The 25,612-nt window shown below is 31.9% G+C and overlaps 2 protein-coding genes and 1 non-coding gene across 7 annotated transcripts; 2 read left to right on the forward strand and 1 right to left on the reverse strand.

Moving 5' to 3' along the window:
• On the forward strand, positions 1-23,744 carry LOC127064326 (uncharacterized). 3 transcript variants are annotated; one of them, XR_007781629.1, is made up of 5 exons: positions 1-1,537; positions 19,497-19,593; positions 20,999-21,184; positions 22,782-23,222; positions 23,376-23,744. XR_007781629.1 is itself a non-coding variant. In XM_050995272.1 (5 exons), exons 2-4 carry the CDS (start codon positions 19,509-19,511, stop codon positions 22,925-22,927), a joined length of 417 nt encoding a protein of 138 aa, XP_050851229.1. In that variant the 5' UTR covers positions 1-1,537; positions 19,497-19,508; the 3' UTR covers positions 22,928-22,950; positions 23,376-23,744. The 3 variants fall into 3 exon arrangements, 2 of the variants coding, with proteins under 2 accessions (XP_050851229.1, XP_050851228.1); XM_050995272.1 differs by having other exon boundaries at positions 22,782-22,950; XM_050995271.1 differs by having other exon boundaries at positions 22,782-23,744.
• Positions 20,625-20,746, forward strand: LOC127064335 (U5 spliceosomal RNA). The gene has a single exon (XR_007781653.1). It is a non-coding gene; the product is annotated as a U5 spliceosomal RNA (small nuclear RNA).
• On the reverse strand, positions 22,600-25,611 carry LOC127064320 (surfeit locus protein 6 homolog). Of its 3 annotated transcripts, none has more exons than XR_007781628.1 (5): positions 25,372-25,611; positions 25,220-25,267; positions 24,589-25,076; positions 23,381-24,505; positions 22,600-22,979 (listed from the first exon to the last, which is right to left on the reverse strand). XR_007781628.1 is itself a non-coding variant. In XM_050995259.1 (5 exons), the coding sequence occupies exons 1-4, from the start codon at positions 25,487-25,489 to the stop codon at positions 24,284-24,286; spliced, it is 876 nt and encodes a 291-aa protein (XP_050851216.1). In that variant the 5' UTR covers positions 25,490-25,611; the 3' UTR covers positions 22,600-22,979; positions 24,282-24,283. The 3 variants fall into 3 exon arrangements, 2 of the variants coding, with proteins under 2 accessions (XP_050851216.1, XP_050851215.1); XM_050995259.1 differs by having other exon boundaries at positions 24,282-24,505; XM_050995258.1 differs by lacking the exon at positions 22,600-22,979 and having other exon boundaries at positions 23,058-23,529; positions 24,282-24,505.
• Position 25,612: the final 1 nt, after the last annotated feature.

A 25,612-nucleotide genomic window follows, 5' to 3' on the forward strand; every position in this document is an offset into this window, starting at 1 on the left:
GCCGTCGTTCGACGAACATGCGATTTCTTTTTTAAAATAACATTTAAAAAGAGAGACAACGCGTTCGTAGTAACGTGCTCGAAATAGTTCGCATAATACCGATAAACGATTCGTAACAACGTATGTTAACGAAACCGTTGATAATAGAATCGTTTTGAGATAACGTTGTTTTGAAGGAAAAGAAAAAAACAGAAAGAAGGAAAATATATTCGAAAAGGATCATTTAAACCAAAGCGTTAGAACAAATACTCGATCGCTTTTTAACAACGTTTTACAAAGCTAAAGCTTCAAACAACGCATTCGTTAAAAACGCGCTCAAAGCAATCTATTCGAAAAAACACATTTCTACGAAACGCTCGAAGCCAACTATTTCTTCTATATAGAACGTTAGAAAAATCGTTGTTAAAAAAAAAAGAGAAGGAGAAAAGAGAAAAAAGAGAATGGACAAAAATAATATGGGATTGAAACAAGATCTTTAAAACAATTCGTACAAAACGATTCGTTAGAATCGATGGCGATCGAAAAGACAGACAAACGTGTTTAAAAAGAAAACTCTTGGAAACCTTTTTCGAGAAAAGAAACGTAAGGAATACGTAAACGGATATCCTCGCCTCGAGTACAACCGCGTTACGAAACATTCAAGGCTTGTGATTAAATGCCCTTAGGTGTAGAAAAATATATCATTATTCCTACGGTAAAGCCTTCGTGGTCGTTCGAATTTTCAGAAAAGAAAAAGAATGGAAACGTGACTAGATTTCGTAATGGTTTCTATACAACAACCCTTGCGTCGTATGCGACTATATTGACCAACCGAACAACCGACCGACCGATCTACCTCGTGGCTATGCTGAAATTATCGTGAATAGCACACGCACACGCATCGGTGCCTGTTGTTAATTGAATACGGACAATAATACTGTTAAAAGACATACAGTATCCAAGAGAGCGTAGATACGAGATTTCTGTGAAAAAAATATCGATCGAATAAGACTCTTGAAAACGTATTGTTATCGAGTTATCGATATCGCGTACCGAATTCTCATTTTGTTTTTTCATATATATATATATGTGTGTGTGTGTATATATATATGTGTGTGTGTACGTATGTATGTGTGTGTGTATATGTATATACATAAATAAAGAAACAAAGAAAACTATAATAATAACCAAAAAAAAAGAAGAAAAGAAAAAATAAAAGAGGAAAATAAAGGGATGATCGATATCAAGCGTTAATGTAAGTACTAGCCGAGTTTTTCGTGAGTGAAAGAGTTGAGGACATTAAACCTAGCAGATGTTCACCTTTAAATGAAAATGGATCGGCATTAGTTACTCGCGACGTTAAATGCGAATCAGGATTAATTTCCGTGCGGTTCGGTGTTAACGACGAACGAAGAGGAAAGAAGAAGATCGAACGGAGATCGAACTAAAAATGATCACGGTGTCTATTTTCTTGCTGCTCGTCAACTTCTATCAACTTCTCGAGGTCTCGCTGTAACGAGTGGATTTCGGTCATCGGCTTCATTAATAAACTATCTGGGTACGTTGATGATGAATTTTCACCAAGTGCTGTGGAACGAACGATATTTTTATTTTCTATTAAATCGTTACTTCATAGAAGAAGATAAAGCTGTTTGAAAAATATAATGAAAAGTTAAAACGTGAATTAGAGTGATTTGTGAGATATATCTGTATCTCATGGATCGAAAACCAATGCTTTTTTCGAGTATCCATAATTTCACGCACACGTGGGCACAATCTCGATGATAGACATTTTTTTTGTTGGACGGCACATATCGGCTTTCGATACTCGATTTCATCTGCGAGTTACCTCACCAAATAGCCCAGACAGAAAGTACATTTCGTTTTGTTCCTTCCAATCTTACCCTTCGACGATCGACCGAAACCCTCCGGCCGTTATAACGACGAATAACTTACGTTCCCATTTCAATTCTCTTTTTCTTTTTTCCTTTTCTTTTTCCACCTTCTCTTATATTCCTTCTTTTCATTTTAAATGTACCAAACGGTTATTGCCGATAAAACGTCCCCAACGATCTTCCAACGAGCTCGATAAATTTATTAGAAGTCTATTAAACAAAAACGACGATGCGTATAAATATAATCTTCTTTTGTATGAGAACAAGAAACAAAATAAGAAAAAATGTAATGAAATAAAATATATAAAAGAAAAACAGAAAAAGAAAATGGAAAAGATGGAATAAAAATCAATGTTGTTTGTCGCGATCCATCAAGCTCCCATAAGTTCTCATATTTGATCGGAATTATAGGAAAGAGTAAGCGAGTATTCACTCTCTCAGGTAGAATTCTATCTGGAATTGATAATGGCGAGGTCAACGGGTTAACGAGACGGAAAACTTGAATCTCTCAAGAATTCAGTGCTTTTGCCTCTGGGTATCGTTCCTGTTGGGAGAAATATGGTATAAAGGGAGAGAGAGAGAGAGATAAAAACACTCGTGAGCTCACATTCCGAACGATGATCCTTCTCTACGAATTGCATTCGTGTCCTGACTTTCTTCAACAATTTTTTTTTTTATTTTTTTTGCGAGAGATAAAGAAAAAGAGAAAAAAGAGTTGAAAATATAATCTTTCACGTTGAACCTTGGAAATGTTAATCTCTCGAGAGATTTAAAAAGATATCATTGGAACAGGTTAATTGACAAAAAAATTATTTTTCGAGTGATCATTCTTAAAAATTACGATCTCACGTATCAATGCTGCACGATAAAGTGTAATAATGTAATCGTAAAAATTGCTTTCTATTCGGTGCAAAAGAATTGCCCTCGTTTTTTATCCATGTGTGACCTTATCATTCGACGATGAACCGAAATCCGAGTAATCTCGTTCGTGTGACCTTCTTAAATCTCTTACTACGACTACTTTATATATGATTCTCGTATTCGTTATAACAGACAAATATATCTTTATAAGATAAATGTCAAAGAGAAAATGACAAAAAAGTTAAATAACTTTTTTTTTCGTAACAGATAAATTGGATTATCTTGAATGTCGAGAAAACAATTATCATAAATTATTTCGTAATAGATGCGTTAATAAATATATATAGATGAATTATAAATCAAATGATTGATAATCATGAGAATTAAGCATTTGTAATGTAATTCATTTTTATCGCAAATATTTTAATTAACGCCGGTGTTATGCAAAGAGAATGACGACGACTACTACGACGACTACGACGACTACGATGACGACGTTAAAATATCGTTCCATTATCGCGCAATAGCCGAGAAAATACGAGAGTTTAATCGCAGCAGCACAGCACTCTTTTTAAGCTCACTTTTTCCTTTATTCATTTCCCAAGAAAGTTCTGCCTTTATTTATGATAATTTGTCTGTCCCGCTTATTTGTTTGGTGTGAACAAAATTTTATTTCAAAAATAATTAAAATATTTTTTATTAAAGTTTATATTATTATTTATATAATTTTATTAATTTATCAAAATAATATAAATAGAATAAAGTGAAACTACTTGATATGACTACTCTCTCTCTCTCTCTCTCTCTCAGTTTCTTTGTAATTTTATAAATACTCGCACGTATATCAATGCCAAGTGAATCAACCGTACCAATTAGTTCGTATAAAAGCTAGCGGAGTGTGATTATTTCGAGTTAACAAAGTGTCAATATTTCATCAATGAAAGAGTCGATAACAGAGTTTTACCAGCTAACAAAAATTTATATTTATTTTCTTTCTTATTTTTCTTTTTCTTTCTATTTTTCTTTTTTTGTTTTTTTTTTCATCATTCTTTTCGAAAAGAAACAAGGAGAAAAGAAAATAAAAGAAAGAAAGATCATATCTGCTTTCTGCTATCCGCTTACACGTCAAAAGAACAAAAGGAAATAGTAAGAAATTTTGGAAGGGTTGTCAACATGATCTCTCTAAAGAAAAGATACGAAGAAACCGTTTACGGTTATTTTTGTGCTGTCCTACCTTCTATTCTTTTCCGGTACAACGAAGACAAGATATTACTTTCGAAAGGCTATCATCCTTCGTAGAGATCACAAAAGAATGAAATATCAGCTCTAAGACATTTATATACAACCGTCATGAGTACTCATATAGTGTGGATAAAGTATTTCAATCAAGGTTTATAGTTGTTTCCTGATGCGTTGAGATATAATAGATAAAACGTGAGGTCGACAGCTTTTGGCGTAACAAAAGCTTGTCGAGTGAAAGAGCACATAAATCACAAAGGTTTCGAAAAAAAAAAAACAGAAAAAGAAGAGGCACAGAAAGGGAGGAAAAGACAGAAAGAGAGAGAAAATACGTGGATTAGTCTGTTTGGTATCTTCGGCTTTTTCGATTAGTTCATTCACAGGGAAGATCCAAAGGTTTTTTCAAACTCACCCTATCTTATTTTCTTTTCCCTTCGATTAATCACCAAAGTCCCCTTTTTTTAACATTTTTCTTATCTTACTCGAAAGAGAAAAAGGACAAAAATAAAAAAAGGTTCGATGGAATATCTATGAAGTTATATAGTGAGTATTACAAATGCTTGAAGGAATATCGAAGGAAGATTGGATCTTTGTACGCAAAGAAAAACTTCTAAAGCTGAGATTAATCAAATTCGAACGAGATTTTGTAATGGAGGATTGAGAAGGATCAAATAAGTTTGTCCATTTTCTTTTCAGTAGTTCGAATATGATGAATGAGAAATTACCGAGATACTCCCTCGAATCTTCTCGATGATCGAAAGAAAAATGTCTCTTTTTGACGTTGATACGTGCGAATTAAAAGATTTTATGACTCAAATCGTGACGTTATTATACATATAGAATCGAGAAACAATCTAGAAGATAAGTTACGTCTATGTTAGGATCGATCTTCGTAGCTTTTTAAAACGCGACGGGATAGAGCTTTACGACTTTCTATTCCTCGAGACGCTTACGAGCTTTCTTCTTTTCTAGAAAATATATAGTGAACTATATTTTCTGATCTACCAAAGAGTATTTACGAGGATATTTTACGGAAAGCTCTACATCAAGCTTTTAAATGGATAAAACGAAAGGAAACTACGAGTGAAAGTATACAATGGAAGTATCACAATAAAGAAGATAGGTCAACGAAGAATTTATTAAACAAAAATACACATACGAAGAGTTTATTAAACAAAACAGAAATTACAAAATCACAAATAATTCTATTGTAATAATTTTTATCAATACCTACATGAAGAGATAATAATTGTCACGTGTAAGAAGTTTCAAATACTATTCCTATTTTATCAGCCTTCTCTAACATTATATCATGAAATAACCTCTTAACGAAATATTCGCGTTACAAGGAAAGTCTTGTTATACCACCTGTTACACATCATGTAAATATCTCTATATTTTCGACGAATATATACGATGTTTACGAGTTCTCATGTATCATCATGTATAAAGGATACACGATCTAGTAAAAAAAAACAAAAAAAATATATTAAAAAAAAAAGAAAGGAAATTAAAAAAAAAAAAGCAAAAAAACCAACAAGTAATAAAACTATAAAAAAACAACTTGGAGAGTCATAAAACTTAACAAATCCAATTTCCATTTAGGATCTTTAAAAAGTAATTTGAAATGTCGAATAAGATCTCGTTAGTATAGAGAAGAGAAAAAAAGTCGAACGAGGATAATCGATGTGATCAAGATATGATAAAGGAAAGAAAAATTCTCAGAACGAAGTAATTCGCAGAACGAAGACGAGATTACGACGTCGAAGTTTCGATTGTAAAAGGAACGAGCTTGTCGAACTTTACGAATAGTAGAACGAATCTTGCGTGAAAAGCTTCGAAATGGCTTGCTATATGTAGTACATATACATATATACATACATACATACATATATATATATTTTACCACTGACAGAAATCCATGGGAACTAGTCCAAGCTTCAAAAGTTGATCGTTCTTCGGCTTGTCGTCTAAATCTTTTTCTTTTTATTTTTTATTTTCTTTTCTTTTTTTTTTTTTTATTTTTGTACAAAGAAGGGAAAGAGAGAAGAGAGGTAAAGGCAGAAGCAAAGTTCTTCGAAAAGAAGAAGAAAAGAAAAAATTATGAATTCAAAGGAAAGAGAAGAGATAGATAATGGAATCATTCTGGCGTGTATGTATGATTTATCTCGTTCTTCTTTCACCCTTCAAATCCTTTTCGCTCCTTGACGATTCCTTTCATTCCTTTTCTCTTTTTTGCCGTTGCACGTTTTCAATCGCTATCAACCCCGCAAGCATACAAGATTAAAAACCGGCAAAAATATTCTCCTTAGCGAGGAAGAGGAAGACGGAAATCGAGAAATTAAATCAAATTGACACCACGGAAGAAAGTGATTCGAGAAAACGTCGCGAATATATTTTCGATTATTAAGAATACGTAATCATTTTATTTTCATTCGATATCGATTACAAAAGCCAAAGACATATTGCCTACTTTCACTTCTTCATTTCTTTCTTCTTCGATTTTTTAATTGTACAATATTAATAATAAAGTAGAAATGTAATTTTTAAAAAATGAGTAAGAGAAAGAGAAAATAAAGAAAAAAAAAGACAGGTAACTTTTACAAATACTTTCTATATCTATTGTATTACATATAATAATTATCGTTTAAATCAATTATCTCTAACATTTTTAATCAAATATATTGTTATATCGTAATACTTTAATACGATTGAATAGATTTAATGGAAGGTCTATTGTCCAAAGGATCGACAACAACTAACGATGAGAACAACTCGTATAGAGAAACTTCACTCTATGGTCAACTTCTACTAACGCTCTTTCTCTCTCTCTCTCTCTCTCTCTCTCTCTCTCTCTCTCTCTCTCTCTCTCTCTGGGATGGTCCGACGAATATCGACAACTTTCCTACAACAAACTTTAGAAAAAAAAATAAGACATAGATAATAAAAACAAACGACCGGCGTAAGCATAAATTCGTGTCGCAGGTGTGTGCTTAGAGAAAGAAAAGTAGATGAAAAGAGAGAGAAAAAGAGAGAACGAATTGATGAAAATATACGACCACTCAGTATGAACCATAAATTTGAATATGACGATGACGAAAAATCGCTAGCAAAATCTATTGTCGTGACAGTTCTCGAAAAGAAAATACACATAAACCAAAGATAAAATGGTTTTCGATTTTTTTTGTTTTCTTTCAGTGAGAAAAACGATAAAGGAGAAAAAAAGAAAAAAGAGAAAAAACCGAGAATATACAAGAAAACAGAAAAAAATCAAATCTTTTTTCTCCCACAAAACCACCCATCCTCCCGTCTACCAGCAATCAAGAGCGTTACCTTTTCTCCTACACAGTAAACGGTGGGATTAGTTTGCGTGAGCTTTACAAGAACGTCAGTCAATACTCGTACTTACTTCCTTTAACCGGTATTCCTCACGTTGGCTTCACGTTAACCCAAATCTTCAAAACAGATTGATTCCATACAAAGAAGAAGCTATCTCCTTTTCTTCTCTTCTCTTCTCGTTGTCACGGTCGATCGATCGACTCGAACACATTCTCCTTTCTTTCCCCTATTTCTATACCTAACCGAACGATTGATTTTATTTCTAATTCGTTGAAAATAAGAAGACGTTGGATGTCAAGTAATCTGATACTTGAAATCTCTCTACAGATAGTCGATACGACATCGAACAATTCCAAATGCTTTTATCGTTGAACCATAAAATGGAACGAATTGTCATTGTATCCCAATGTCTACGTAGTTGTCGTCCTCGTTGTCCTCGTCATATTCGTCATCTTCATCGTCTTCGTCGTCGCAGTCGTGAAACTTCAGACTTAAATGAAAATTCCATCCCTCGATATCACGAACGTCCAGAAGCCAGTCCGGAATACATACTCGGTGACTTCGCACGTAGGTATAACGCTAGCTCGTTAATTGCAATTTTCATTGAAGCGAGCCAGCAAGCACGCGAGAAACGCTACAGAAGAAGGAAAGTAAATGGGAACGGAAAGTATTAATGAAAGTGGAACGAACGGCAAAAGATGAACCTATGATATTTAAAGGGAGGAAAAGAGTGACTCGTGATATTCTAAAGACGAACCTATACAAAATCTCTTTCTCTCTCTCTCTCTCTCTCTCTCTCGTTCTCTCAACGGATAATCTTCTTTCTAATTTTGATTCCTGCATTTATCGATCCTTTCAATATATTTTCTGTGTCAAGGTTCGCGTAGGAAATTTAAACGTTCGGTGAATAAACTTACATATTGTGTTTGCACACGATCGTTAAGCGTAGAAAATCGAGAAAAGAAAGAAAATAAAAATAAATGCAGCCATTAGCTCAACAGTACTTGCGTTGTTTACAATAATACATAATCGATTTGATAACGGAAGTAATATCGATTGTCCTGGTCTAACCACGTGGAAGTTGCTGCGCTCGAAGACCCACTTTTAAATGAGACCAAAACGATTTCAACGTGCCGAACGAATAACTATCGAACGAATAATAATAATACTAAATTTATAAATAAATAAGTAAATAAATAAAAAAGAAATAAAAAATAAGAAATGAAGGAGGCATTCAACGATGACGAAATCAACATGCGATCGAAATTAAATGTCACTCTAGGTTGGCTTTCCCGTTAATGAATCTTCTCGCATATTTTCTGTTTTCCTTTCTTTTCTTTTTTTTCATGTACTTTTTCTTTCTTTCCACTGAAAGGTTTTCATAACTACGATGTCATAGAAAACGCGCACTTTTAGAGAATCAAATAACTCTTTTTCAACGTCTACCATTTTTATACGTTGAATATAATCATTACCATGCTTTCGTAAAAATCTTGTCACGAAAGAATCGAAATCATTTGTACGATAGAACTGCTTGTAGAAGAAAAAAAAGGAAAAAGAAAAAGGAAATAAAAATAAGAAAAAAATATGATACTATGATTTTACATCTGTACGATGATAGTTTGAGTTTTGATCGGGCTCGACACAACGTCGAGCATTTTACGACACGCTCGGAATTTAATACCTCCAACATCCGCATTCTTCTTCCTCTTCCTCTTCCTCTTTCTCTTTCTCTATGTATATCTTCTTGCCGGATACTTCTTCGAGAAGCTTTATTTAGAATTTGTTCAATGAAAAAAATATTCTATTTTTCAATATATCGAAAACTATAATGATCTAACTGAAGTTCGTTTTTGCTACAAAATAATAATAAATAAAAACGATCGACTAATGTTTCCCTATTAAATTGTTTATTTCTCTCAAACGGCATCGTGAAAAGTCTGATATGCAGACGAACTTTTTCAGTGAGAAACGAAGTTGCAGTAGAAAACTATATCTAGGCTGCTAACGAGAATAAAGTGTGAAAGAGCCAGCGAAAGCATAAGAGATAGAGAGTGTGAGGGAGAGAAAAAGAAAGATAGTCTATGCCAAAACGAAATGCAAACTTACGCGTTCCCAAGAGAATGCTCTACTTTAAAACCATCTTTTTCAATTTCACCAAAATTTCCTTCATATCGATCGATTTAATAAGTAATTCGAAAAAATATGTTAATTTTTTAACCTGAGTTTATATGGAATAAAAATGAGGATACTTGTTCTTTAAAAATATTATATTTTACATTGACCCGAGTATACGAAGAAAAGAAGGAAATAAAGAAATAGGAAGGGAGATAGAGATAAAGATAAAAATAGAGAGATAGAGAGAAAAAGAGAGAAATGGCGATCACGAAAAGGATGTACCTACTTACTTTCGTGTATGTCCGACTCCATAAATTTACGTAAAAGCCAGGACAGTTTACTATGAAGTCAAACGAAAGTGCCGCTTGAATGTTTAGCCAGGCTTGCTGCTATTCTCGAGATTGTTTGGATAATATACCTAACGGGCTCGTTGGCCATCCACATACCAAACTGTCTAATAGCAAGGGCGTTTCAACTATGAGAAACAATAAACCGCAGGGAATAGGAACACGTTCGTAAAGTAGGTATTTTAAATTCAACCTGACATGCCACATACATGCATAGAATCGAGATATTTTCTTTCTTTTTCTAGTTAAAATCTACGGGAAATGTTTCGATCCGGTTAAATCCGAGAAAAATCGAAGGTAGAGAGAGATATATATAGGGAGAGAGAGAGAGAGAGAAATCACTACGAGAAGAGATTCGATATATTTGCGGAGATTGCAAACTCTTTGTATTCTCCTTCGAAGTTTTCATCCTCGATTTTCTGCGTTTTCCTTCTAACATGAATCTTTTACGAGAGAAATGAACTGAATCGTACAGTTGCGAACGTATAAACACAATTTCCGCGGTATTGCTTCGGAAAATAATGCTGAACCTATCGTTTCGATATTCTCTTTCTCTTTCTCTCTCTCTCTCTCTCTTTTTCTATATGTGTATCGGTCTCATTATATATTATAGATCTTGTTAAATCAAGTAATAATTTTAAAAATAGACGAACCTATCGATCTTTAAGCTACTGCACGTTATAACTTATGATTCAGTAACTGAGTTATGTATCTATCTCGAGCAAACTAGAATTATAGACAATACGTCAGTCCTATATATCTACTAATTTACGATCTAATGATTTCCAATGGCAGTCTTATCATGATTATTTCAGATTCCAGATTAAATTAATGCATAAAGTATTTATCTATACAGATAGAATTATTTATGAGAAATTGCCTCTCCTAATTTGGACATGTAAATTGAACGCTCAAATAGAAGCCATTAATCGATCCTAAAAGAATGAAAAAGAGAGTAAGAGAAAAGGAAAGAGATGATAATGAAAAATATGATACATAGTATTATTTTTGAAAGGGATATTAGAGATTCACAAAGACGAAAAAATTATTTATTAAAAAAGATATCAAGAACGTCGAATAAACCTCTCCAATATTTTCTTCAAAGAAATGGAAAATCAACTGAAAATTATTGAAGTATAAATATCGGAAAAGAAACTCTTTCAAAATAGAAAACCTTCTTGAAAGATGGAAACAGACAAATCTAAAGTAGTTGCTATTTTCTCTAGCAAGGTCGAAATTGGAAACAATTTTTTATCCTACAGAGAACGTGGCTGGCTTTTTTTTCGTACCAGAGTGAGTGAGTGAGTGAGAGAAAGAAAGGGAAAGAAAGAGGGAAAGAAAAAGACAGAGATATTAAGAGGGGTGAAAATAAAAAAAAACGGAAGACGAAACGAGCTCAAATATTCTCTGTGCAAAAGTGCAAAACTGCATTGCGTCACAGTGAGAAAACTAAAGCGAAGTAGGTATCTCACCACCACAAAATCTTTGTCTCTTTTCTTCTTGTGCATGTGTATATATATATATATATATATATATATATACACAACATACATATATTACTCTAAAGAAGAGAGAGAGAGAGAGAGGAATGGCGACAATTTCTCTTTCATACAAGCACCTTATTTCATTCTCATTCAGTTCATCAACGTCTTCCATTCTCTCTCTCTCTCTCTCTCTCTCTCTCTCTCTCTCTCTCTCTCTCTCTACCTCTCTCTTTCTCTCTCTATCTATCTCTATCTCTATCTTTCTCTTTCTCTTTCTCTTTCTCTTTCTCCTTCTTATCCACAAGCTTTCTCGATGACGACGTAATTTAACCCACATTAAACTTCGAATACGTATCTAAGAACGAGCTAGGAGAAACTCAAATGTATTTTGTAACGCGCACCACTGCCAAAGGATTTAATTATTTATTTATTATTCGAATAAACCATTAAGATTATCGTGTATGGAGTAATTTTAACGAACCACAATGGATATAGTCGAACAATCAATTCACTTGATTCGATTCGACTCGATTCGACTCGACTCGACTTGGTTTTGAGATTCGTATTTAGATATCTAACTTGACTCGACTAGATCACTTAAGATTGAGTACCTACTACTAAATTCGAGTTGTAGTTTATAAAAAGGATATTTAAAAATTGTCGTACCGTGAAAAAGCAGGCTTTTATTTTATTTGGAACATAACAGCTCGATTTTTAGAATTCATATATTTTATCACGACAACACGAACCGACCAATCAGGAAAATATAAAGGAAAATATTTTTAAAAAATTTTGTGATTTCTGTTTTACGATATATCATAAAATACATATATCCATGAATTTTATGGTACGCCTTTTTATTTACAATTATTTTAATACAAAATGAAATACGATTGAAAAAACTTTTATCGATTATATTTTATATATATATATATATATATATATATATATATATATATATGCGTGTATGTATGTACGTGCATATAAAAGTAATATGAATGATATTAAGGTACCCGTCTAATCTCTTAACGATAAAATTAAATAGTTAAATTGTATGACCCTTTTAGCGAGGACAAGTTGAACATGTACGGAAAATTTGTTCGTAGAACCATGAATATTATATTTCTGGCATGATTCATGACATATATGTATATTCAAGCGTATTATTCATTACAATAGAATATGTATGTATATCTAACAGAATGTACTCTACAGATAATGAGATATTCGGAATATGTGCATTATAATAGTCATAGATCATAGTCAATGATGCTTTTTTCGTATTCATCTTTTATATCGACTATGTAACCAAAGATATAGATAAAATTTATAACTATTATGTTAAAGCCCGTACTATACGGCTTTTCGAGAAAATATTTTGAAAACAAATTATATTATACGATGTGTTCGTAACGAGGTTTCTTTCAACGTTTTCGCATAATTCGTATATCAACAGATTTCGTTTACTTCCCACGTAGGATGGAGTTAAAAAAGCATAAAAACTATAACTCTGATTATCATTAAATAGACATTTATGCGGAATAAAATAGAAATCCGATCAAAATGGAACAGTTACAGAGTTGGATTGGATATCGGATATATTCGATGGCATATTGGACTCTTAAAACACCTTCCGATTATATTTACCAGAATTTTATCTAAAGGATTTTATATATATATATATATATATATATATATATATATATATATATATATATATATATTTAGAGTATTAGCAACGATAAAAAACGATAAAAAAAAGATGGTATATTTCTCTAATCGTAGCTATATTGTAAAAATTTATAATAGATAAAAGAAGGTATTAAAAATCTATGAAATATCGATTGAAAATGTAAGCGATAAATATTAGAACAAACTCACTTACCTCCCCTTTTATCTATGATGTAATCTCTTGAAGGAAGATCACGGGGAGGATAAAAACTGTTAATCTTCGTCCTTTGAGAAATCTCGTGTTTGTGTTGATGGTCGATCGCCGATATTATTTCTCGGGAAAGAATCTTTACGTTGACCTCTATGATTTCTTAGAAAAGAACATCTGAACAATGATTAGGTAACCACAAAAAAAGATCATCTCAATTTTCTTCAAAGTATTTTCTACATCTATTGAAACAATATCAGAAAATTATAATTAATATGAATAAATTAATATGTCAGGGAAACGAACTGTTATTAATGATCTTTGTTTGATAAAGGTACACTGATGATAAAGACAAAAATATATAACGAAATATAAAACATTACAAAAAAACCTGCATATAAAATATTAATATCGATCGTTATATTTTACATGATAGCAACGTTAGGGCGTTAGATAAGATTCTAAGTTAAATGAGACGTGGTACATTATGACAAAATTTATGATCGAAATGTAAAACTAACTTCGTAGAAAGACTGCGTTGTTTACAGGTCGAGATAACGCGATAGACTGAATTGTTGCCAAGCGTTCAGATAGACTCACTATCCGAACGTGTTGTTGTTTATATTCTCGGCGGGAAACAAATGTATATGTAAATATGTGTTACGCGAGTTCTTGTATTTGATTACTAATTTTTAAATTACATTGAACGTATATAGTACAATGTAAATATATATATATATATATATATATATATATATATATTTATCTATGTTAATATATTTAATTAAGTATATATTTTGCATATAAAGAGAAATGAATTATTGAAATGAATTATTTAAATAAATTCTCGTAAATAATGGTCGTTGATATATCGAAATACTAATTAATGTTATTAAATCGCGTAATATGAATTAATGCAATTGCAACTGTATGTCGTTCGTTGTGTATGTGTATATATATATAAAATTATTCAAAGCTTAATATCAATCATATTCTAAGAAAAAATTTCTCACTGAGATATGAAGGAACAATGACCTGATACGAAAAAAAATTTTATAATTTTTATCCTAACTAATAAGATTTGATAAGGCATACATAGATACGTATGTATATGAACGAACCCTTTTATATAAGTTCCGTCTCCCCAAGCTCTTTGATCGTTGCTTCGAGTATCGACTGACCTTTGCACGTCGGTACCACGATCCATTAACCAACGAGGCGTGGACATCCAATATCGAGCTCTTCGATACTTTCCGTAGAAAATTTGTAACCCATGAAAATTAGTGACCTCCCTGTAATAAGGTAAGCCGTGCAACCACTAGCCTTTTCCTGAGAAAATCTATTGCCATGAACAGATGTTATCAGAAACTCATATATATATAATATATATATGTATACAAATATATACATATAGAAATGTATGAGTGTGAGTATGCACTAGTTTACTGTATCAAGTGAATTCGCGAACGAGCAATCTTTCTTCACTTCGAAAGTGTATCATTCTTCTTCCTTCAAGTTAATTATTTTTACGAACAAAAAAGAAAATAGAAAGAGTGAGAGTGAAAGAGAAAGAGAATTTCTTTGATCGAAAAAAAGGGATTGAACGAGCCAAGAAGGAGGTATATTTTTAACGAAATGCCTGAGTATAAAATATAGCAGGAGCTCTTAAAGAAGGAGCCTCTCAGCAAGTAATGTCTCATCTCACTTGCTCGAGGCAGTTTCCACTGCCTCTCTTCCTCTCGTTTCTCTCACCCTTACTTTATTCCACACCATCTTACAGCGTATCCTAAATTAACGCCAAAGGATTCTTAGCCGAATGGAAGGTACAATAGTCGTTTTTTTTTAAGTATCTATATCCTCCTGAACAGTCGTTCTTCTTTATTTCTTGGAGAAAAAAAAAATGTCGAAAGGTGTTATAAGGAAAATTAAAATTTTTATATAATTAAAAAGTTTATTTATAAATATTTGAAAAGATGGAAATCGATTATGGGAGGAAATAAATGGGAGTAACATGATAAGATATCATCGTTATGCAAAAGAAGGAAAAAAGGGAAGAGAAAAAGAAAGAAAGAAAGAAAGAAAGAAAGAAAGAAAGAAAGAAAGAGATAAAAAGCTTTTTAAAGCACTATGAAGGTGTGAGAAGACGTGACGAGCTTTAACGGTTACTCTTTAAAGATTCAACGCCGGGAACAACGTCAACGCGGAAAAAGCTAACAATAAGTACTACGTGCGAATACGTACGTGTTCTGGATCAGTATGGACGAAAGCTCTATCTCGCAGGATATTTTATAGTAACGAAAGAATAAAATCGTAATATTTGACTTTACTTTCGTTTACCTTTCCCATAATTTCTGTGAAATAGCAAGTTAGCGTGGAGGCGAAACAATGACTTGAAAAAACATGAATGTTTCATTTTTATCTCTAAATTCTCTCTCTCTCTCTCTCTCTCTCTCTCTCTCTCTTTTTGTTTTTCTGTCAATTTATTTTGTTTTTGTCCATGAAAATAAAAAGAGGTTAACACATTCAAAATTCATCATGTCGCATAATTAATAGCCAAATTTCCACATACATAGCTTGCATTCTATGCACACGAAAAGCATCATTTACGTGAGAACAGTTAAACGTGACGGCTGTCGAGATTACATGCCACGGAATTCGCCTACCAATTTCTGAGACTAACCACGCTTCTGTGTGACATTGCAGTCCGAACTTGAGAGACTAAACGGCATCGTCGATCTTAAAGCCAGTTGTAGAATGCTACGAAAAGCAAGATAGAGAAAGATCTATATATATAGAGAGAGAGAGAAAGAGAGCGTAAAATCTACAAAGAAACTGAAAGCTAAATAGATTTATCGAACAATTGATTGCGAAGAAAGGAACTTTTTCGAAATGATCGAAAATCGATCGGAGAGAAGATTATTGAGGATCGTCATATAAAAAACGCAAATATTATTTTGCAATATTAATAAATAATGATTAAGATTTTATGTATCATCATTGATAATCTATCGAAATTCTAATAAAAGCGGATAATTAACTTTAATATCGTGCTCGTACGTGCGCCTTTATATGTCAAGTACTTACGTACATTCTTTGTTTTTTTTACGATCAAGAACGAGAAATAAAAATTCAATAACGTATTAATAATATTGTTAGTTCTCTTCATAGATATTATCTCGATATCGATTTCAAATAGCATTTCAATTTACAATTCACTAAAGAATTCTATATATTGTACACGTAACTTAATTAAATAACATTAATTAATATTCTTTTGTCGTTAGAACCGAAAGAGTCTATCTACCTGCTAATTAAAATAAATACACATGTATGTAAAAAAAAAAAAAAAAGAAAAAGAGAAAAAAGAGCTCAATATTCGTTTGAAACTTTGGATGACGGGAAATAGAAAGAAGGAATAAGTTTGAAAACTGCATCATTTTAATACATCATTTCGATGCATCGTAATATCTAAAATATAGTCGAACATCGATGACTGTATACCAGCATCGTGTTTCCGGTTGACTATTTAACGAGGGTAAACGTCGACCTAGCTGCTACGACCGTCATAGTGATTTGCAAGGGTGAAAACCGCATAACTGGGACGAGCTACAAGAGATATCTTCTCTCTCTTTCCTATTCTATATTTTGCTTAGTTCGTTCATTCTATTGAGCCATGTGTCTTTTATTATTCATTCTTGGTCAACTGTCCTCTTTTCTTTTCGTTTTTTTTTCTTTTTCCTGTTTTCTCTTTTTTGTGTTCCTTCTTTCTCTTTCCTTTTCTTTGTTCTTCTCTTACTACATACAAATTTAATACTTAATCCCCTACACATTCTAGAGTTTCGAATTTACGAAACGAGAATTATTTAAAGTTTACAAATGGATTCCGAAATAGCAGGACGAAAAACGAGGAAACCGAATACATAGTGTATCTCTTCTTTCTCTCTTTTTTTTTTTTGTTTTTTATGTCTTCTTGATCTCACTAACTTCAATTATCACAGGGAAGTAAAAGGAAAAAAAACGAAGTGATATCAAACGTTTAGATGAAACATCCCATTGAAAACAATTTTCTCTGAAGCAAACGTTGAAAGTCGATACCTATTGGATATTGGCTTCTCCATCTCTCCCTTCATAATTAAAAGCATTCTATCAATCTTTTGTCCCTATCGATATTTCGTACTTCGTACGATAATATTTCGATATTGGAAGTACCTTTCTTTTTCATTTACTTATGGTCTGACATGATGAAATAAGATATATATATATATATCTTATTTAAAAAAAGAACATTTAATTGTGAATTAACGAAAAAAGAAAATTTATATTTGTAACTGTTCAAAGATAAGATAGAAATATCGATTGTATTAGAAACATCGTAACTCTAATATCGAATCTAATTTTGCGAATATCACTTGATGAGAAGGGCTCGTCATGGTCTTTAGACTTCGATAACGATAGACGTGACAGATTTGAAGCGTATGTGTGCTCGTATATACATATATACATATGTATGTATATATATCTGGATTAGGAAGGTGATAGAAGGTGCTCGTTAAACGTGGTCGGAATATTCTCCTATTCATTGATCCCTGATCGTTGTTACCTCGTCATCGAAGAACGATAATGATGTATGTAGACGTAGGCATTTTTATTACTTACGAGCATATAACCAATTATTATAAAAATAATCTAAGTTATTTGATATATTAAAAGACATATTTTGTCTAATCTGCTATTCTTAACATTTTTCATTTACATTTTTCTCACCAATAACATTTATCATTATAACGAAAAATAATTTTTATATAATTCAAATCCAAATATGCAAATATTTCGAAACGAAAAATATATAATTGTTAGATCACATTTACGATCATAGACTTATACGTACATATACATACATATCCCTGTGTAAGACGATTTCGTATAAGACTACGAAAAAGTTATAATTTATATCTTAAAGCATGATAAAAAAGAAAAAGAATTTATATGAAACTTAATCATTTTTAATATCACCGTCGATATGATGCCATAATATGTGTCTTAGAAAATAGAGAAATATATATAACGATATTATATAATACAGAATGTATCGTTCGTGTTATACTGTACTCTATAGGTATAAACATATTGTATGCAAACAGACTCATATAATATACAAGCAAATCTTGTGACAGGTACGACGATGAATCTAACTGCGATTGCTAATTTATTATGGAGACATAAAGTGCAGTATTAACAGTAACAGTAGCATTCAAATGACAACGCTAGCCGCGAAGGACGATAATGGTCCGAACGTGTACAGTATTGCTAAACGAAAGAGAAAGAGAGAAACAGAGAGATAGAGAGAGCATGGAAAGCAAACGTCAATGTTTAAAGGGGATCGTCATCGAACTCACCAAGAGACCGCGATTAAATTGTATCTGCAGAGACACGTTGATATCTAACAGCAACAAAAAAAGAGAGAGAGAAAAAGAAAGAAATAGAAAAAAAGAAGAATAGCCCGTATGTCAGTGGTTGGAGTAGCGGATCGATACGACATCGTTATCCGTTTCCTTTTGAATCCCATGATCCCTTATACGAGGAGCTTTTTGATACGTCAAAGTCGAGATTTCCTTTATGGTTTCTAACGTAAGAACTATGAGTGCTGTTCTTGTAACGCAATGATCAAACGGATCTCAACAGAAAGATCTCTATCTTTATTTTTATCTCTCTCTTTCTCTCTCTGTTTTACTTTCTTCCTTTTTTCTCTTTCTCATTCTCTTTCTCCGTCTCCTGATATCAAAACGAAATTATGTTATTACTTTATTACTTTGTTACGTCATTAATTTTTAAAGTAGATACTAGTAACTAAGTTATGCGACAAATTCGCACGATGCCCTTTTTAAAGAAAATATGATAAAGTCGCCCTTCCATTTACCTCGTGTTCTCTCAACTATAATTTCTTTCTTTTTTTTTTTTTTTTTTTCTTTTCAACGCACGTTTATGCGTTTATGCGCACTTATGTAGGCTAATTTATAGGTAGAAAGCCGTATATACGTATACATGTAGGTATATAAAAAAAAAAGAGAACTACATAATACTAAAGAAAATGGTGCATTAAAATGAGAGAAGCTCGATATACATAAATACCTTACTATGTACTACTAAACTTTACGAGCGACTACATTCAACGATTTTTCTTTTCCCTTATATAATACAGCTTTATGAGATTTAGTTTGTTAGGAATGCTTGATTCTGTTTTTTTCTCTTCTTTTTTTTTTATTTGTTAAAATTCGTTTATAAAAAACTTTGTACGTATGTACTCATTTACCTATCCATTTACGTATTTATATAAAAGAATGCATTTCGATTGCAGGTCAATTAAAAAATGTCAGCCGACGTGAAAGCTGGTCAACCTACAGTGCCAACTATTTCTCAATCTAAAAGGCCTACCGTTTTAGTCTATCCTACAGGTAAAACCGATTTTATATAAAACAAATTAGTATTTATTTCGAGCTAGAAATATTTGTACGAGAAACAGAAAAAATAAAAAATGAAAATATTAATATGCCGTTGATCCGAGGTGACGATTTGAAATTTCTTATATTTCGAGGGTCAATTAAAAGTTTTTCATTTTCGATCGAATTATTACGAATGTTCTCACTTTATAATGTACTTATGTAGATAAGTATATATGTGTATATCTTCGTAAAATATTATTCGTACGCTACATCTCCCGTTGAAAACGTTTATTTGAGATGCTCGCCGGGGATCGTCGTATTTCATGAAAAGCTGGCCTCGTTAACACGTACTGCCTGTTAGGCTTCAGATATTTCAGTGGTTGAATTTGAGAAGCTAATTAACCAAGGCTTGTTTCTCATGATTTGCAATCTACGTTACATTCACATTTGCAAATTGAAGTTGTAATGCACATTCGGAAGTACTCCGATTATATGCACTACTTCGTTGCTCTATATTCCGTGGCCCTGCTACAGCTTTACATCACCCTTCACCCCTACTCGCCAACAACGCCGCCAACCTTTACTACAATTTTGTCGAAGCGAAAATAAAAAACAAAATAAATCAAAAAAGAATATCACGTGTACATCTGTCCTAATCAGATTTTCTTTCGTCCGAACAAATCTAAATTTGTAATTTTTTATATAATTTCATCGAATATACATTTCTTTGATAAAAGGAAGAGAAAAATGTTATAATAATGCGATATTTTTGAAATTTTTTTTTTACACAGAAATGGGCTTGCTTTACCGATTATGGTGAAAAAAGAGAAAAAAAAAAAAAGAGACGAAAGTAACTAACCCGCGCTTTCTACTGGGAACAGAGCTATCCCACCATTACCTCTGCTCCAATACCAACCATTGGACTCTCGCGCACGCACGTCATCCGAACGTTTGCTTGCAAGACCAACCACTAGGTGGATTTTATTCTCGCTAGCAAAGAGAACTCTCTTCATGTATAATACCCGTTTCGGTAGCGGTGAACTTCACTCTGGTTTCCCTTCAATTCACGCATAAATCTTTCGCCTTTTACTAAAGATTTCCGTGGAGGGGAACAATTGATGAGTCTATAGACTAATTTTTTGTAGACCTGACGCAAGTCAGGTCAATAAGCGTATACCAAACATAAAAACTTTTTTATTTTCAGATATTTCTTTAAAAAGAAAAAATTTTTTTGGCGGAGTTGTTTTCCTAAAATTTGTTCCATCCTAAATTTTTCTTATCACTATAGGTATATATCCCGTTGTTTCCTAAAAATCTATACAGCTCTCCCTCTCTCTCTCTTTTTCCTATTTTTCCGACATTTTTAAAATACGTAACAAATTTTGTTTTTCAAATATACGATATTACTTTTTTACAGTAACTCCAGAGAGCATTATTATTCCCATTGTATCTTGCATACTTGGGTTTCCATTACTGGCTTTAATGGTAATCTGCTGCTTAAGAAGAAGAGCTAAATTGGCAAGAGAACGTGCGAGAAGAAGAAATTGTGATTTGGATCATGGCGCTCTTAGTTTAGTGCGTTTTAGTCCGGTTCATCGTTTAGGTGAGTCTGAGTCCCTTCGTCCTCTTCCTCTCTTCTTTCTTCCTTTTACTACATTACTCTAACTATATAAACTCACTCTGCTGCTATAAAAGCAGGGGATGAATATTTAATTACAATGGATTAAACTTCTTCTACACAAAATTAATCACTGTGATTTCCTCCTTCTCTCGGTTGTATTTCGTATAGTGATGCGCGGGACAAAATAGCTGGGCAATATTGTGTGTTGTCTTTTTCGGTAGGGGCAAGAAATTCATTTAAATCTTCAAGAAGAAAAACTGTCTTGGTTCTTGCTGATATATATATACATATATATATATATATATATATATATATATATATATATATATATAAAACAGATAATACTACTGCATCTATGCCAGGATAGTGTTGAGAGAAAGTGTATAAATAAAAATAATATTTTTCTTTTACTTTTTTCATATGCGTGTAGAAATATTTAAAGCAAAAAAGTTTTATTAATTACGTAACTTTACTCCGGTGTTTGACTTAATGAAACATACTTTCTGTTATTTCGCATCCTGTCAAGTACAGCATCCGAAGAGGATTTAGGTAAATTCTCTTAAGCGATTTTACCTCTATAACGTTTGAATGAAAATTCTAGCGAGTTCTATTCGGATATACATATATTACGCGTAGGAAAACGCTCGTTTCTCCTTTATGATGCTATATTTCTAACGTGCGATTGCGAGTGCCTTTGTTATGCTGCTACCTGGTTACGTTTGGAATTTAATTTAAATTTTGTGAGGGGATGGGAGGGAAATAATGAATATGATTACGCGTCTCTTGTTTTTTCTTTCTTTTTTTTACTTTTCTTAGCCATTTTTAAACATGGCGCATGATGAATAACGATAAAATACGCTTTTACACTGATCACACACTTTATCACACGCTTGACATATGAAAATAAAAGGATGAAAAACGAAAAGTTACTGGATGATTTTAAAAATTAATTTTTTTTTAGCATATAGACTTTCAAAAGCTAGGCTGTATGAAAAATTGGCTTAAAGTTTTAGAAAAATTGTTTTAAAATCGCCTAGAAACTTATGACCCCATCTTACACACATACGTGTGTGTGTGTGTGTGTGTGTATTGGAAAAAATATTCTAGAACAAATGTATAATTTTTAGAATATGTTAGAATAAATGTATAATATAAAATAATAACGACGATAATACTTCCATTCGCAAACTTCCATTCAGCAAAGATGAAGCAATTTTCTTAAGTATTTTCTTGCGTTCGAATTTTATTTTTTTTTTTATAGTGCAAATACTAAGATCGTAGAAATTTGCAAGAGTAGTATAAAGAATTGTTATGCATGCGTATATTACTAATTAAAAAAAACAGAGAGAGAGAGAGAGAGAGAATCCATTAAAAAATGATCAAAGAAAATGCAGTGATTCAAAAGATTTTTAAAAGTCCATTTTTATAATATATAATTAATGGCGGACCAAGATGGAACACAACGTGAGGTTTTAATCTCGCATTTATTAATATTAATTCATAGTAATTATTTAAAATACCTATAGATTGTGTCTTAACTTACTCTCCGAAATTGATGATAATTTTTTGTTTTCTTTAGCTGGCGTTGATCGTCCAACGAGAACCGTATCCTTGAAAAGTGATCGTGGATCAAGAACATTTCCATCGTTAGAACTGGATACCGTTGTCGAGGAACGATCTGATCCTGAGCAAAGTACTGCATTGGAATTGAGTAGTCCTGACTAGCATACAATATTGGCACCGCCGAGGTTATATTTTATTTTACAATATCTTGACTCTGTAAATTTAAGAATAATAAAGTACATATAAATAAGAAATTTTTTGTCACGCCTTTTACGTAATACAATGATAATATTGATCGTCGTATTTTTTATCGAAAAAATAATACTGAATATAAAAATAAAAATCTTCACGCGAAGAAATTGCTCAATGACGCCATATCAATATCCTATAGAACGAGAAAGCGAGTCCAGCGATTGGTTCATGCTTACAGCCAATAAGAGATACGCCATATTTAAAAGTAAGAATTACCGCGAACAATGGTTATTTTCGAAAGGATGAAAATTTTCAAACTTATTGTATTTCTTCATGTCAATTGAATGTTAATATTAAATTTATAGTTTTATTTAATATGTAATTAATATTTACTAATAATATATATTTTTTTTTACAGATCACCTAGATCTCCTAAATCTTTAGCGGTGCCAATAGATCATAGTCCTCTATGGACAGCTTTGACTCAAGCTAATACGGTATCTACTACGTTTGGAGATACCTAGCAGGAAATTGAAGGCGAGGGTAGTTACATCGAAGCTCTCGTCCTTGATCTGCCAATTATATATTAAAATAAATTTATATTCGCGATGGGATATCTTTCTCAAATATCAGAGTAAAGAAAATTGAACCTAATACTTTTTCATGTTTGAAAGTGTAATTTAAATCATAGAGTAGTAACGATAATTAAAAAGATAAAAAGAAATAAAATCTAAGATCAATAAATAAGCTTTACATATGAGAAAAAAGAAATATATAAAAAATTAAATTTTATACTGAAACAATCATCGAATACGATGTATCAGCATTATACACGTTAGCAGCTACAATGATAATTAATTTAATAAGTAGAGATATTTACTGGATATGCTAATCTAAATATAACTGCTAATATAACACAAAAAAGAGAGATAAAATTATATTAAGAATCTTATGAGTAAAGTCTGTATAAATGATATTTCTTTTGCATTCTTTTTATAATTTTCTAATACGATTCATTTTAATTATCGCATGCATTCTGAATGAAAAGCATAGGAAAATATGAATATTGAACTTTCATCTTTGTAAACGTTTACATATAAATAGATGTTGTCAACTCATAAAAATTATATCATCACTGCAAAATCATTGGTACATAATATTAAATATTAGTATATTAATAGTAAATGTTTAAAAGAAAATATTTATATAAGGACACTTTTTACAAACTATTTTCATTTCTTTCATTTTCTTAATAAATGCATATATGCACCATGATTTCACTTTTCACATTTAAATGTTGATAATATGCAAACGTTTATATTACATTTAAAATCCTGGTATCACTCTTCCTTTTTTTGCAGCTTTTTTAAGTTTATTCGTTTTTTTCTCCCTTTTTCTTTTTGTAATGTTTTCTTGTCTTTTCTCTTGTCTTTCTTGTTTAGACTTCTGTACAGACTCTATTCTAGATTCCCATTTTTTGGAACTCTTCTTCCTTTTTAGTTCTTGTCGTTTTATTGTGCGTTTTAACAAATCTGGATCATCCTTAACCTAACATTTTTATGTATTTACATATTACTTATTCTAATGTTAAATAAATGTATTTAATAAAAAATTTAACAAGTATTATTAACCTTTTCCCCGCTGGCCTTTGCAAGAGCTGATTTCCAAGCTTCTTTTTCTTTGATCTCTTCTACTTTATCTTTTTCACCAGACTGTTCTAATTCCTTTAACTTTTCATTCTTCTGTTGCAATTGTTGGAGAATTTTCTTCGGATCTTTTTCACTTTTCAAAGATTTTTTCTTTGTTCCAATTTCAGAAAAATCAAATTTACTAAAAACCATCTTACCTTCAGAGTTAAATATTGGTTTAGGCTTAGGAATTTTTTGCATCTCATTATCTTCAAAATTAAAGTTGTTCAAATCAGTTACTTGCTGTTCCGTTCTTACTGACTTCTTCTGTATTAAACGTTCTTCTTTTCTTGTTTTTTTTTTAATTTTATTCTTTAATGTTTTCTTTAGAAGCTTTTGTTTATACCCTAATTTTTTCACGTTTTTTAATTCTTCTAATTTGGCATGTAATTCTTCGAAAGTTTGTGCCCTTTTTGTTGTTGCACCTGGAACTATTAATATCCTACTATTATATATACATTATTATATACTATTATATGTTATTTATATGTAAAGGAGTTGAATATATACGAAGTTGTAACAAAAATACAAATATATCTTAAATATAATAAAAATTTGTATAAAAGATAAAAACCCCTTCTTATAACATCATCCTTCTCTTCTTCATCTTCATCCTGGTTGACTGTAATAAGAGAAAATATTATAATACAAACGCTATTTTTCATATAAAACATTTTTGTATACATTCCATACTTTTAGGTTAAGCAATCTAAAAGACATTCTTACCTAACTCGAACATAGGCAAAGGCATTTTCGAATATATATTCGAAATAAATTTGTTTTCTTCTTGAAGTATATGCTTTGCTAATTTCGCATTAAAAGTTTTTACCATTTTTAATTGCATATTCTATAAACTCACGTGTAAATCGTCAAAACCTGAATAATCTAACGGAGACGCAATACAGTACTGCAGATACGTTCGAGGTTATCACATGTGAGGAAAACGTACACAGCGCCGCCATTCGTA

Source organism: Vespula vulgaris, chromosome 5 (assembly GCF_905475345.1).
Source record: "Vespula vulgaris chromosome 5, iyVesVulg1.1, whole genome shotgun sequence".
Classification (NCBI taxonomy): domain Eukaryota; kingdom Metazoa; phylum Arthropoda; class Insecta; order Hymenoptera; family Vespidae; genus Vespula; species Vespula vulgaris.